This window comes from Cryptomeria japonica, chromosome 4, assembly GCF_030272615.1.
Source record: "Cryptomeria japonica chromosome 4, Sugi_1.0, whole genome shotgun sequence".
In the NCBI taxonomy this organism is placed as follows: Eukaryota; Viridiplantae; Streptophyta; class Pinopsida; order Cupressales; family Cupressaceae; genus Cryptomeria; species Cryptomeria japonica.
This window is the reverse complement of record NC_081408.1, coordinates 737,917,090-737,933,438: the sequence shown is the minus strand read 5'-3', so window position 1 is coordinate 737,933,438 and position 16,349 is coordinate 737,917,090. Positions and strand designations below refer to the sequence as shown.

The 16,349-nt window shown below is 35.0% G+C and overlaps 1 protein-coding gene across 5 annotated transcripts in view; it reads right to left on the bottom strand.

Annotated features, from left to right (window-relative positions):
* The window catches only part of LOC131027441 (uncharacterized), a 110,134-nt gene that overhangs the window by 23,911 nt on the left and 69,874 nt on the right, over positions 1–16,349 (bottom strand). For all 5 annotated transcript variants that reach the window (XM_057957503.1, XM_059220120.1, XM_057957504.1 and 2 more), the window contains one exon: positions 11,528–11,633. In XM_057957503.1, the coding sequence (XP_057813486.1) occupies positions 11,528–11,633 (106 nt within the window). The remainder of the gene's footprint in view (positions 1–11,527; positions 11,634–16,349) is intronic.

The window sequence follows — 16,349 nt, the reverse complement described above, 5'->3', positions numbered from 1 at the left end:
ATGATACTTGGGAGTTGATAGAGCTTCCACATGACAAGAAGGAGATTGGCACCAAATGGGTCTACAAGACCAAGTTTAACAATGATGGGAGTGTTGAAAGACACAAGGTGAGATTAGTTGCTAAAGGAATCACACAGAAGTATGGAATTGATTATGAAGAGACATTTGCACCAGTAGCAAGACAAGAGACTATTAAAATGTTGATTTCATTAGCAACTCAGAAGAAGTGGAGCATTACATCATATGGATGTGAAAAGTGCCTTCTTGAATGGGTATTTAGAAGAGGAAGTATATGTAGAGAAGCCACAAGATTTTGAAGTAGAAGGAAAAGAGAATTGTGTCTACAAGTTGAAGAAGGCTTTGTATGGCCTCAAGCAAGCACCGAGAGCATGGTATGCCAAGATTGATGGATACTTTCAGGAGAATGGCTTCCAGAGAAGTAAGAGTGATCCTACCCTTTACTACAAACAAGAAGGTACTGATATTCTAATCATAAGTTTGTATGTTGATGACCTATTATACATGGGTAGTAGTTCTAAGATGAAAGATGAATTCAAAATTGCTATGATGAATGAATTTGAGATGAAGGATCTTGGTCTCATGAAATAGTTTCTAGGATTGGAGGTTTATCAAAGTAAGGATGAGATTTTCATTTGTCAAACAAAGTATACATAGGATATGTTGAATAAATTTGATATGGCTTATTGTAATCCTTCCTCCACTCCTAGTGCTCATAGAGTTGTGTTATGTAGAGATGATGGTGTTGAATTAGTTAATGAGACGGCTTATAGAAGTATTGTGGGGAGCTTGATGTTTCTAACCCACACGAGGCCTAATATTGCATACTCAGTTTCACTTGTTTCAAGGTATATGAAAAATCCGTCAAAAATACATATGAAGGCAGCCAAGAGGATTTTGAGGTATGTGAAAGGCACTCTAAATTTTGGTATTCATTAGTACTCTTCCGAAAAGTTTAATATTGTTGGCTTTAGTGATTCAGATTGGGGAGGTAGTATGGATGACCGTAAGTCTACATTAGAGAATTATTTTTTTCTTTTTGTTCTAGATTGATTCCTTGGACTTCAAAGAAGCAGAGCATTGTTGCCCTCTCATCCACAGAAGTAGAGTATGTTGCAGTTACTTCAGCGAGTACACAAGCCCTTTGCCTTAGAAAAATTCTTGAAGAAATTGGAGAGAAGCAGATTCAATCTACAGTGATTTATTGTAACAATGTAAGTGCCATCAAGTTAGCAAAGAATCTGGTTCATCACAGCAGAACAAAGCATTTTGATTTAAAGTATCATTTCATTTGGGATTTGGTACAGAAGAAAGAAGTTGAATTGAAGCACATAAACACTCAGAATCAGTTAGCGGATATCTTCACCAAGCCGATCGCAAAAATTCATTTTTTGGCACTCCGAAATCAGATTGTAAGTCCTCTCAACATCAAGGGGGAGTATGAAGATAAGTGTTGTTGAGCTCCAAAGATCCACCGATCAGCATACGTAGCTTGTTTAGGCTAATTTAGATTTTTTGTTTTTTGTTTTATCTATTCATTCAAATAAAGCATGTTCTACATGTTTTTTTTTTTTTTTAAGGATAGCTTGCCTATATAGTCTGGATAGTTTTTTCAATATTTAATTAGTTTTGTTTTTTCTCTAAACATTGCATGCTTTGCATGCTCTTCTTTTAATGCAAAATTTGTTTTTTTTCTTCATTAGAATTGTTTTTGTATAGGTGCTAAAATCTTTATATTGCTCTATGTATTAATTGTGTAAACAACAATAAGAAAACTATTTTTTGTATCAGACTGCAATTTCTTATTTGTGTTAATTAGCTGGCTTGAGGAGCAGAGATATTTTTTCAGATTCTACAGGCCCTTGCATCCCCAGTAGTTTAGTTTGGTTAGGGTGGGTGCCATAGCCCTCCAAATGAAAATTTAAACACTCAAGTACTAGCCAGACAAACGACATATGAAGCATTTCAATAAGTGCTCAAGGAGAAGGAAATGAAAAGCCTACTTGGACAATCAGGCATTGGAAAACATTTGACATACGGATGCTCCATGCATATAAACCAAAAAAAATGTCCAAAAGAAAAATTGAACTCAGATTTCTTCTTTGTGAAAGTGAAAGAAGGCTTCGAAGTACATACTTATAAATAAATGAAGGGAATTTGTCCTTAGTAGCTGGGCGGAGAGGTGTTCAAGCTTACCACGAGTAGGGCCTACTTCTGCTCAGCACCATAGACAGACATCTTGGATATTCGACCATCTATAACAAGAGTTTTATTTGTAACTAGGTGGTCAGAGTATTCAAGATGTCTGTCTTGAGTAGTATTTTCTTTAGTCGACCATCTTGGATATTAAATCATTTACAATACGAATTTTTTTGGTAATTAGATGGTCCAGTATCCAAGATGTTTGTATCCAGTAGGCTTTTTTTTAGTGGACCATCTTGGATATTCGACCACCTATAACAAGAGCCCTATTTGTAATCAGATGGTCGAGTATTCAAGATGTCTGTTTCAAATAGACTTTTCTTTAATCTACCATCTTAAATATCGACAACTTATACCAAGAGCTCTTATTGTAATTAAGTGGTCAAATATCTAATATGCCTATCTGAAGTAACTAGGCTTGCATAGCATAAAAGACTTGTGCATTTACTTAAACACCACAACATAAATTATAGAGAGAGAGAACAGTGGAGAGTATTGATTATATATATACAAAGGGTATAGTGGAGTGCATGGTTGTATTAAAATAATGAAGATATCATGGTTAGTATTTGTGGTGATATTTGAATAATTAAAGTCAATAGTATTAAAATTATATCACCACCATTAATATAGTAATTCTTCACTACATTGTTAATAATATTGTGGTGATAATATATGGGAATGTTATTGCTGATATAATAATATCATTGTTGGGGTAATATTTAATTAGATTTATATCATCATTAATGTAATAAATGGCGACATTGGTTTGTATATTATGAATAACAAAGTTGAATTAATTTTGTTTTTTTAAAAGAATAATTATGTTTTTGTTAATTAGGCTTAATATTGCTAACAAGTATAAATGCATTTTAAGTAGAGTGTTGGCCCTAACAACAATAATTATATAGGTGCATATCATTAATTATGCTTGGTGGTAACAATATGTATAATTAATATATTAAAATAAAATATTTAAATAATTTAAGGTGTGAACTAAATCCAACATAAATCATCCTTCAACATGTGGTTTATATATATGGAAAGAGAGGGGTGATCCATTATATATATATATATATATATATATATATATAGTGTCTAATCTATTGTTAATAAATCATTTGTTTATTAATGATGATTTGTGGAAATTTTATTATTTATTTGATAGATTCTTATGACACGATCTTTGAATTCCTAATCAATTTACAAAGGATCGTAAGTTAGGAAGTTAAGCATGATGCTACTTCCTTAGAGTGAATAAGTAAATCATCCTTTAAAACATGGACATGATTGAAAAATATAGACCGTGCTAATGTGAGACCTTTCTTAGACATTGCTCACACTTGATTCATATCTTATGCACAGGTAGAGTGCGGTGATTGAATTGCATTTACTATAATGATCTCTTAAAAAATGTAAAAGCATCATACATCTATTCCAATTGTTGAAGTTAATCCAGAAGTGCTTGTGGTATGTGATTGACTTATGTTACTCAAACACGGTGTATTTACTTAAAAATTATTGTGTATCACATTCTATCACGCAATATTGTTTTATGGCTTGTGGATTGGAAGTAAAGATGAGCTAAGTATGATGTGTCATATTCCAAAGTTGAATAAGCTAAGCTCTATCTTACAAGAAGATAGAAGTAACATAATGATCTATGTGAGAATTCAATCTGTAATGATGTTCTGATGTATATGTAAGAGTATTGCACTATGTGTCATCTATATGAAGTGTATGGATGTTCATTGAGGCCAACTAAGTATATGTTGGATAATGCATAGTGTCTTTTCTTCTAGATAATGTTTGGACTTTATAACCTAGTTGACTACACATTTGATTCATTGGCCAACTTGTGGAGTTGGCCAACATTAAGTGGTTATATATATATATAAAAGAATGTTTTAAAATTGATCAGAACAATAAGAAGTCGAGTATCTTATATTTTGTTTGAGATTGGTGTCTCACATGATGAGTTGGTGCTTAGATCTTGGATTAGGGGATTGGTATCTCCTATAGGTTGGAACTTGCAAATGTAATTGGGGACTGGTCCCTTTGGTAGGTTGGTACTTACTCCATTTTGTAGGTTCTTTATTATATTTTTGTGAGGTTGGATTTGGGTAGTAGATCCAAGAAGCTATTCTCACTATGGTTTTTCCCTTCTAGTTTTCACATTCATTTGGTGTTCATGTGGATGTGTGTTTATGTTCATCATTTGACATGTTTCTGATAAATAAAGCAACATTAACTAGGGCGCTGACCCTTGACAAAGCCAACAGGCTAACGGAATTAAACAGACCAAGAAGGGGTGTAAACCCCAAACAAACAAAGTTAGACAAGCCAAACAAACCCACCTATCAAACCATCTACAAGCCAACCCAGCTCAAGTGTGGGGAGAATCCACAACTTGACAAAGAGGGGGCTAGGGAAGGGGGGTAGATTTTCATTTCCGTCTGTGACAAACAACCTGTTGGCTTGATGATGATTGTAATGTATTCATCACTTGTTTTCATTGATGAAATACTCTCACACACACATGTGATTACATTGACTACCGGTGTAACTTCAATTGGTTTACACTGTCAATCGGTATGTTTAAGGTTTATCTCTAACCGATACTCTGTGTCAACTGGTATGTGCTTAAGAGATAACTTATGGCTACACTAAGTCGGCATCAAAATGAAGATGAAGATGAATATGGAGATCAAGCGATAGATTCCAGGACAACGGTTCACATGTTTTGTTCCAACCGGTATTGACTTTTCTAACCGGTATCTGATTTTGTGATGAGTTACCAGCACCGTTTTCTTGGCGGTCATTTTTGTGATGAGTTATGTTTACTTGTCTAGATACACTGCACCTAGGAAATTGTGTTTTGATTTCCTTAGGCCGACATAAGATTTGAATGTCTATATTAAGACAGCTTAGTGAATCATTTGAAAGTGATAGAGGATGTTATGTGAATACTAATATGCATCAAGAGTGAAAGCTTTTTTTGAAGAGCGATAAGTGCTAAGATGAAGAGTAGTGTTGAATGTACTTAGAATGATCTGATCAAGCAAATATTGTGCTACTCAAAACAGATCAAACCATTCTTGTTGTTTTCTAATCACTACAATAGAATCAAATCCCCTAACCGGGTAAGCTCTAACAAGCTTCATTGTACAAATCCTCTAACAAGGTGATTCATTAGTTTGGATTTTCAAATCCTCCAGCAAGGTTACTCCTAACAGGGTAGTACTCTTAACAGGGTATAAGCTTCTAATCAAGCTTTGGGATCTCTAACAAGATTCGCTCCTAGTAGAGCACTTTGTAGATCTTAACCGGTCAGTTATCTATTACTGGAGATAGTTAACTTGTGAGTTCCATCTCACCGTGGTTTTTACCTATTTGGGTTTTCCACGTATAAACACTTGGGTTATGGTGGATGCTTTACTTTTTGTGGATGTTGTTATATCATTTTGGATAGCATGTATTTTGTTTGAATGCTTGGTTAAGTTCATCTACCGGTAGTGTTTGAAGTAGTGTTTTATTTGGTGTCACTGATTCACCCCCCCCCCCCCCCTCTCAGTGCTTTTCAAGTCCATCACAATCGTCCAGGAAAAAATATCATTAGGAATATTCAAAGACAAATCGGGCGGGGGAGACCCTACAAAGTCACTGCCAGACTGCTGCAGCAGAACACCAGCAGACTGTTGTTGCAGATCAACAGTAGACTATTGTTGAAGAAGAACAGAATTGCCAGGAGAAGAGAGAAGCTGAGGATCAGGAGCAACAGATGTAGGAGCCAAGGGGACGGAAGAGTCTACAATAGTAGTAACCTCAGCAAAGGCATCATCAGTAGTAAGGGTCACCTCATCTCTAGAGGATTCAACCGAGACAGAGTCAAAAGCATTAATTGTCAAGTGATCTTCAGTAGCGTCCTTCCACCAAGTAGCAGCGCCTCTGCAGTGGGAGAGAGAGCAGTTTGAAGCTAAGTGGCCCGTTGAGAAGCACCTTTGACAGCGAAAGGGGAGGCCCTCATAATCCAGCGATTGAGCCCATGGCCTACCCCCAACCATAAGAACCACATCCCTGGGGAGGGCCAGAGATATGTCAACATCAATTAATAGGTGAGCAAAGGTAGAATGACCCATGGAGGTCGTGGCATCGTCAACCTTCAAGAAACTGCCAATGGAGTTACTGATGGCCTCAAAGCAAGAAGGCCCAGAAATTGAGGGGGAGATTGGGGAGGCGGACCCAAACCGAATGAATAGATAGAGATTCAGTAAGGAGGTTGAAGAAAGAAGACCAAGGCTTAATAGAGAGAGAGTGATCCCCCCAAGACCACAACTTTCCCAGAACCAAATCACGATCAAGAGTAGAGGTAAAAGAAGCAATGAAAAAGCCTTTAACACAAGGGAAAAGCTCAATGCCATAAGCAACTAAAGGCTTCCAAGAATCACTCACCCAATGATGAAGGTCTGCAAGAGAAGGCCAAAACCCAACAAATCTGCAAACCAAAGCACTGTGAGTCTTGGCACAAGGAAGAGGACGAACCCCCTTGGAAGGATGGAAAACAAATCTGGCCACACGAGAAGAGATATAGTTCCTAGCAAAAGAAGGTTTGGGCAGAGCATTAGCAACCAAAGGAGGGTCATCAGGAGCACCACCAGTTTGAGGAGAGTCCCTATTAACCTGAGCATCAACAGCAGCAGCAAGGGCATCCAAATCCAAAACCGGATCAGGGACACCAGCCATGGGGGAACTGTTGTGACGTTTTCACACATCGCCCCATTGCAAATGGGGACCCCTGTTTTTTTTGCTTTTTAGGGTTTTTTTTTTGGTCTTTTAGGGTTTTGTTAGTTAGCCTTTGCATTTTGAGTGTTGTCGGGGAGATCAATAGGATAGCAAGTCCGGCTTGAGGAATGTCCTGATCCTGAAATTTGGCTAAGTCTGGAATGTCCTGATCCTGAAATTTGACTAAGTCTGGAAACTGAAAAACCTCAAAAAACTAGATTTTGCAATATAACTCCTGGAGGTCTGAAACCACTCTCAAACATCCTGAAAGTATATATGGAATATAACTTAAAGTATAAGAAGGAAGAAACATAGAAGGAAATGTCACTTATACTTAAATGTTATATTCCATAAAAATTATCCTGATAGAGAGTTCAAAACGTCAAATTTCGCACCTGTCCTTCATTGAGGATCCAAAGCGAATTTCGCTCCTGTCCCTCTCCCAGGGACCAAGGCAAAGCGCTCCTGTCCCTCACCAAGGGTCCAGGGCGAAAAGGCTTATTTGAGTCATTCCTGACCTTGTTTGGTCAAATTGAAACATCAAAGACACAATGAAGGACGAAATGAGCATGATAGAGCATCCAGACTTGACAATGAAATGATGAAGTTTTTTGCCTAGAAGGTCAAATTCGCTCCTGTCCCTCACTGAAGGACCAGAGCGATTTTCTTTATATGCACAATTTTAGACCTTTTTTGGACATTAACTTTTATTCATAGCATGAAGTAAGGTGAAATCTTCCCTAGCAAAGGAAATTTGAGATGAAAATTGTAGTGATTTGGCCTTGAGGACAAAAATCGCTCCTGTCCCTCACTGAAGGACCGGAGCTTGATTTTCAAATTTGCACTGTTCTTGCAGGATCAGGACAATTTTATGATTGGAAGAGATCAAGGAGGGCATGTTTTGTCCATTGAATATAATTTAAGCAGGCTACAAAGAAGTAAATCAACCCAAATGACAAAAAGTGCTCCCGTCCCTCACTGAAGGACCGTGCCACTTTTTCAAGTTTCTCCTATTTGTTTGATATTTTATGGCAAAACTTGACTTGGATGGGAAGGATGAAGGATGTTTTATGCCTTGGACGCAATTGAGAGATTTAAAGAACAAAAGGGTACGCCAAGATGTCAAAAGTGCTCCCGTCCCTCACTGAAGGACCGTCCCACTTTTCCAAAAGTGCTCCCGTCCCTCACTGAAGGACTGTCCCTCTTTTCTAAAAATACAAATTTCTTGAAAAGGCAAGGCAAGTTGCGTGATTGAAATGAATGAAAGAGGGCAAGATTCATCCATTGAAGATAATTTGGAAGACTAGCAAAGGGCGAATTGGCTTAAAAATGAAAAAGTGCTCCCGTCCCTCACTGAAGGACCGGAGCTTGAATTCCAAATTTGCATTATCCTTGCAAGATTTAAGTGATTTCGCGATTTGAAGAGGTCAAGGGAAGTGTGTTTTATTCGTTGAATATAACTTGAGTGGCCTACAAAGGAGAGAATCAACCCAAGTTGCAATAGGCGCTCCTGTCCCTCTCCAAGGGACCAGAGCGAAGTTATCAAAATTCATTATTTTTTGCCTTATTTTAGCAAATCGCACTAGATGTCAAGTTCGCCAAAAAACTTCGAAATATTTTTAAAAATTCTAATTAAATTGGCATTTAATGAAAATCGCATAGCATTTAATAATTAATTTTGAGCCTTGGAAAATGGTTTTTTTTTTATTATTAATTGAGGCATTTCGAAATTAATTATTATTAATTTAAAATATAAAAAAAGGGAGCGCTTGAGGTATCATTTTTATTATTTTATTAAGTCGGCCTCTTCCTTTTTAGTTTTATTTATTTTTTTGGCCTATTTTCATCAAGTCGGCCTATGGGGAGGTGAAATGGTGAGCGCTCTATATATTTGGGGTGTGTTTTTCATTATTCAAATCATCCACTCATTGTTTCAAGTGCGATTTGGAGGAGCAAGGAAGGAGGTGCAAAATCTAGCTTGTGTGGAGCAAATTTCTACCAAGTGTGGAGACTAAGGAAGGCGAAATTCATCTTGAAGGCTATTGGAGAGGCGTATTTCTTGCTAGATTGGAGGATAAATTCCAGATGTTTTGAAGGTGTTGAAAGCTAGTGGAAGATGGAGTTCTTTTCCAAGCTAAAGGGGGCGCATTTTGCTAAAGGGAGTCTTGATCTACATTTTGCCTAGCGAATTCTCCTATTTTTGCATCATTTTTTAGAATTAATTCCCAAGTGAAGGTATGGCGTAATCACCTTGGCACCATTTTTGAGGATTTAAATTTTGCTTTGAAAATCCTAAATTAGGAAATGATAACTCAAGATTTATCATGAAGTTTCCTAAATTGGAATCTTGAATTTTCCTTTCTACACTTCAAGATATATTACTAATTTTGAAATGTTGTGTAGGTATCAAGATGGCGACTCCAAGCTCGAAAGATCTACAAGTCCGAGGACTCTCCTCAAGGAAAATCAAGCCAGATAAAGGACGATCAAGCAAGGACAAGGATGACCTTCTTCGATCCAGTCTAGCATCGACAAGGACGGCCTTCTTTGGACTAACGTCATCAAGGGCAACTTCTCCAATCCAGTATTCCAAGGCGAGGTACATCAATCATCCTGCACATCAAGGACACAAGAAGTTAGAACAAGGGTTCATTGAAGAAGCAGATAGTACCAGATGAATTAATTAAAGCTAGCTTCTCAACAACATCAAGTTGAATATTTACCAAGTTACAAGTGTCAGACGAGGTGGCATCCTAGTCATCACTTCTCCAGTCAGTGTGGTCCACCTCAGCATTTCCAGATTCAATGTACCTAACTCATGGAAGGTGGCACAAACTCCGATGTACCTACCCTAGCTATCCATTGGTGGAATTTTCTAGAGAGGACATGTGTCCAAGCAATACAATTTTATCATTGGTCAAGCATTAAATGTTATGTAATGGTTGTAACAAACCCTAATTAGGGTTTTCATTGTTGAATCTTGGCCATTGATCTCGAATTGATCTAAGCCATCGAATTGTATTGAGGGCACTATATAAGCCCTGGCATTTCATTTTGCAATTAGCAATAGATAGAATATAGTTAGGAATAGTTGGAAGCAGTTAGAAGATAGAGAGAGAATAGCAATTAGAGTAGAGTAGAGAGAGAAGGCAAAGATTGTTGCCAAGATGTTGTTGTAAGAGACTTGTAACTTCATTGAAGAAATGGTGAAATTTATGGGTCGATTCGACAATTTGCATGGTCTTTATACTTCTCATATTTGATTTCGTGTTATTAGATGAATGGAAGAAATGTGCTTGATTGATGGTGGAATTCGTATATCCATACTACTAGCAGTTTGTTGATTGCAGACTTGCCTTGCATAGTCAACTGGAATCATTCAGCTTAAGCTTAACTTCAATTGTCGCTTCTTCATTGATATGCATCAACCTGATGGTGTCTATGCCTGCAGTGATGATTTGAACATCATAAAGCTTTCCTTCGAAGATCGCACTAGCCTTGTGGAGATGGTCCTGCGATGTCAAAACAAGACCTAGTTAGAATTTCATCAAAGATCAATCATTGCTCCTACATTCCTTAGTATTAGGATTAGATTCTTTCCTCACCCTCCTCTTTTTTCCTTTTTTTCAAGTCAAAGTTAGTAAGAGCCTGTGTTCCAGCAATATTCAAAGCAGATCAGACGTTCAATCATCGAATGTAAGTCCCCTTGTGATTCCAGCAAATCATATCATACCACAAAGAGCTTATCCACACGTAGAGACCCTACATACAAGAACCTTGAAGTCATCCTGATTGATCCTTTTTCGCGACATCTTCAGCAATCAGAGGCTTTATTCAAGAGAGGATAAGGTACCCTTGGGTATTTTATTCTGTGTTTGATTGTGTACAAAATACACGTCAACAGGAACCAACACAACCCACCACCAAGGGAGCATTGCGCACAGAATGCTCAACAGAAAGGGGAGGGGAGGCAATGGTAAAAAGCGCAGAGCAACCCCCACCACTACCCACAGTAGCAGCGACATCCCTAGCAGTTGCACCATTCGCAATAGTAGGGAGACGAAAGAAAGTATCACAAACATGTTGCTAATTAAGGAAAGATTAATAAATTTTACTAATGGTGATTTCAGTTTGAGGTTAGTTGTGATGCTTGGAGAAGTTACTAATGATAAGTAATGTTGAATTAATTTAGAATTGGCATATACTCATACACTATTATATAGCATGAAGAATTTTCTATGAATACTATTATTTAATATTTACAGAAGAAATATTATATATAATTTTAAATATTTGAAGAAGGATTTGATGAAATTCATAATTTCAAAAAAAGAAAATAATTTTGTACATAGACATTTTTACATATATTTATATCATAGTTTTACCTTGGTAAGAATTACAAGCTAGATAGATAAATATAAATATATTTTTCAAATGATTTTCACCTCACATTTACATTCACATATCATGACATTTTCTTAAAAAAATAAGTCCATGCATAAGTTTAAGAGATGTTAAATATCACCTTCATTTGTCTCGGAGAATATATATAATGGGCTTGGAAGATCTAATGATTCAATTGAATAGTTTTGATGTATGCCAATTCCATAATTAGGCAAATCAAGTGTAGTCTAATTCAACAAGAAAATAAAACAAATATAAATATCTTAAAAGATCTTATTATATATAAGTAATACGAGAAAAATGAGATTTTTAAATAATTATATAACTTGCAAAATAATTTTATATATAATCTTCTTTTAATTACTCAATGACAACAATACAGTCCATGTGAGTTTTATTTAATATTCTCCTCATAATGTGAGTACAAGACACAAAATTTAAAAATTTGATAGTGGTACTTAAATAATCTCATTCAACTTAAATTTTTTTGATAATATTATTTTATTAAATCATTATTAAAACTAGATATACAATATTGCATTTCAACAAAGAAAAATTTACAAAAGTCTCTAAAATTGTACATGTTAAGATGCACATAAATGGAAGGAATAGGGACAATCACCAATATAGAACCATGATCCATTAACATAATTTCTCTAAAATCAAAGAACAATGATCATGTTTAAGTTCTCAATCATATTTTGGAGTGGTAATAAGAATTGGATCTAGATTATATCAAGCATAATTTCTTCGACAAGGCAAATATTGTAAGACTGTTTTTATGCTCTTCTTGGCATAAGATATGGCCAAGGTTGCAGTTATAAATTTATCATTATGATTTAGGATGTCCTTAACAATGAGGCTTAGGGTGAGTTTCCTCCTTCAAGAATACTTAGATATATAATTTATTATAAGGTCTTTTAGTGGGAAGAGGAATCTTGAGATCTCTCATATACACTAACTCTACTAGTAGTACTTGATAAGCCTATAAATTGACCAAAGTATTCTATGTTTTATGACATAATATCCATGTTTATAATGTTCTTCCAATGCATTTCCAAACATTACCTTGTTCATAAGAAGCATTAATTATAATAAATGTTTATTGATTTGCATTTGCATGTTTAGTTAGTTAATACTAAATAATGGTAATATATTGTGATGAATGGTTATTATTAAATGTAAAATATTTTGGAAGGATTAACATGTTGTTTGTGAGAGGTTTGAATCATTCATACAAATAGAATGAAGAAGGAACACATTAGCAATTGACAGAAGTACGTGTTGACTAGAAGTGCAAAACAAATCAATTTCAGAAAAACAGGCATATCTCTCTCATTTCTTAGCAAAATTTGAATCTTCAAAATGATTTGGAAAGCTTAAGAGGAGATCTGAAAACTTATTACAGTGTTTGAGTTAATTTGAAATAGTTAAAAAGTAGCATTGACCAAAAGTTGACTGAGACAAAACTAGCAATTAAAGAATGAGTTCTAATTCAATCTTGACTCTTCTACCTCTAGATGATCTCATGGATTTGGAGTTATTGAAGTCAAGGAACAAAGGAGAAACCTGTGATAATGATATAGCATGACTCATAAATAATTTACATTTTTTTATATACATTTCAACCATAGTTATGTTTTGTTGTTGTAAGAGTTTGATTGGGATTATGACACCATCAAATCTTGTTAGTAAGGTTTTTATTATTATTTTGTGGAGGAATAAATTAACTCCTTATTGTCATGGGAGAATGGACATGTGTTGTAATTTGTTTCAAGTTTTTAGTTAATCTAATTCTCAGGCCTCATGTATAAATCTAAGATCATGTTGAGTTGAGAAAAAGAGAGAGTATACAGTTAGTATTGAGTATTGTTAGTAGTTTCTTTGTTCAATCAACAAGTCTAATATTAGTCTATGTAATACCTTTGATTTGCAATAAGAAGATGGTTTTGATAATGAAGCTTGTATGTTGAAGATGGAATGTTAATAGCCAAGATTGAAACCACTCAAGCAAGGGCCACATGAGGAACTGTGACTCCATACTAGTTTAGATTATTGTTTATTATGCTTTATTGTTAGTGATCAATTGTTTAAGATAGGTTTTGTTTCAACACATTTAATTCTATTAGGTTTACAATAGTCAACCTGCAACCATTGTTATGTCAAATAACCAGTTAGCCCACAGGCATTCTTGCGTAGTTAGATTTGTTTCCAACATTGTTATCTTTTCAATGTAGTTTATTTTCTATACACACCTGATAGAACAACCTAGAAGGCTTTCCTAGTGCACATACAATGTTGACATCATCAAAGAAGACACGTATCTTTTTTATAACTAAAAGAACCTTTGCTTAGGCCATGAGATTACTCAATTGGGCTCTCCGATCGAGCTAAGTGAATGATATACCACACCAAACTTCTTATGTATATAGTAGAGACTAGTCATTTTTGACAATGTTGCAGGGATGGTGTCAAGCTATGAGAGTCTCTAGGTTTCTTAATGCTTTTACTTGTTTTCTTGGAACCATAGTTTTCATTCAAAGCACTTGGGATTGTTCGAATTTTGTAAGTACCACAAGAAGATATAGTAGTATAAAAAAATAGATTTTGGATCCACGAAGCACAACAACCAAGAGCCTATCTATTGGAACAAGTTTGGAATTCAATGAAAACATGTTCTCTAACATAATAGAGGAATTTTGTTCATGTATTGATGACAAGGTGTTGGTTTGGTTTATGAAGAGGCAAATTAAGACAACCTTGTTTTACAAAATGGAATTAATATACACAAAGTTGTTGGTCAAGATGAACGTGATGTCCAATCAAAACTCCTACTTCGAGAAGAGAGCTGCCATAAAATCAAAATTAATCCTTTCATGCAGAAAAGTAAAGAAGAAATTGAAGAAAACCGGTTTTGGGTTGACTTAGAGTTGTTTTGCTTGAATTTGGATGCTAAACTAGTATTTTTTGTAGAGAAAAATCATGAGCAACATGAGAAAAGTGCTAGAATTTATATGTTTCTGTCAAATCAGTCACACAAAATGGACTTCACAAATCAACAAGAGGATAAAGAAGCAACCTATCAGCATAAAGCCAACAAGGAGGTTTCTAATTTTTTTCTTTCATAAGTATGTACCATTACACATCTAGTTGAGATGGAGGCAAGATAAGCAACACAAGCTATGTTTGCGCCCAAATATGAAGTGCTAGTTGAAGATGAAGCTGAATTTATAGTTGCAGCTAAAGAAGAGTTATTTTAGCTTACTTTTCCACTTCAAAATAGCAATACATATTGTCAATATAAAGTAGAGAATGATTTTGTTTATGTGTTTCAAAAATCATTATAGAATTTTTACTGATGATGTAACTCTTTTTGGTTTCTCATAAACATGTGAACCATTGTAAGTGGTTGAGAAAAGGAAGTTATTTTACAGATTCAGTCAATGGTTTTGTTTGAAAATTTTTATTTTTCCTAGTTAGTGTAGGTTGGGATAGGTTAATAATTTAATAAATGTTGTTGCACAATGTCTTAGATATCTTTTTCTTCAATTGTTCATGCATAGTTAGTTAGGTGTTGTCTAGAGGATTTGTTTCCCCAATTTTTCTTGTTTAAATGACTCTTTCAGAGGTGTTTACAGTTGGTTGGTTGGTCATATTTCAAGATCACTTATTTTCCAAGGTTGTTGATCAGTCATGTCTTCAATTTTGAAAGAAAGTCTTTGCATGTGTTGTCACAAAAAATATTCCATTAGATAGTTGGGTCTTCATAGGATCAAGAATGTCTATCCAAATAATGTTATCCAAATGATCTAATCATTTTATTTAATAGTAATGGATTGTATCAAAAGTTATAAGCATGAGAGAATTTTCTACATTAACTATTTAGGTTACCCACAACAATTGTTGTGTTACTAAACAGTCAACCTACACCAACTTTCAATAAATCTAGAGCAACTACTGATGTCAAATATGCAACACTCTTAAAGGGACTTGTACATTCAACTATTATGGGACCTACACTTTCAACTCTTCACCAAATTTGTAGCTTTTCACATTACAAATGGTACTTACATTTATGATTTTCATTTATTGCTAATATTTATCATTTTTAGTTAATTGATTATCTATGCATTAAAATATGTTCATCAATTGTCATTGTTCTAATTACATGTTTCATAACTAAATTACTTTGTCACCCTCATTTATTCATTGTTATTTGAGAATAAATGACCTTTCAATTGGGTGGTAAATATGTGTGCTTTGTATTGTTGGCTTAGACTATAGGAGGATGACCTTTCTTGTACACCTTTAGCTTACCTCTTACATTCATTTGACATGCTTTTGCATTGTTTTCCCTTTACCATTATTTACCCAGCTATATCAAACCAAGAGTAAGAAAGTGAAGGGAAGGATCCACAATTAAGATAGTGGAAAGGAACAATAAAATACAAAAGGCAGCCCCTTAGTGGCAATGATAAAGATAAAATAATACTAGTCTGAGAGCCTTAATGGACAATAGGGTCACATAAATTTACAAAAAATAGTGGAAAGTAAGTAAAAGAAGATACTCATGATGCAAGTGCAAAGAAAAGGAAAAGAGGTGAAGAATTTCAAAATTAGAAAAGTACAAGATTACATTAGGAATTCAAATTGTAAAATATTTAAGTGCAGCCATCAACAAAAAAAAACAATGAAAATGGATTGTAATATGAGGAGACCACAAATAGAACAAAGTATGACAGTGACAGGAAGGAGAATGAGAAGAAAACGATGAAAATAATGAAGCATAGTAGTGGGAACACTGAAAGTTTCTACAAATTAACTATATACATCATAAGAGAAGATGGACCAAGACCAAGCAATGGTGATAACTAGAAAAGCATCGAAATAATATTTTCAAACCCCTATAGTAACAAATACAAGGAGAAGAAAAGGCAATAAAA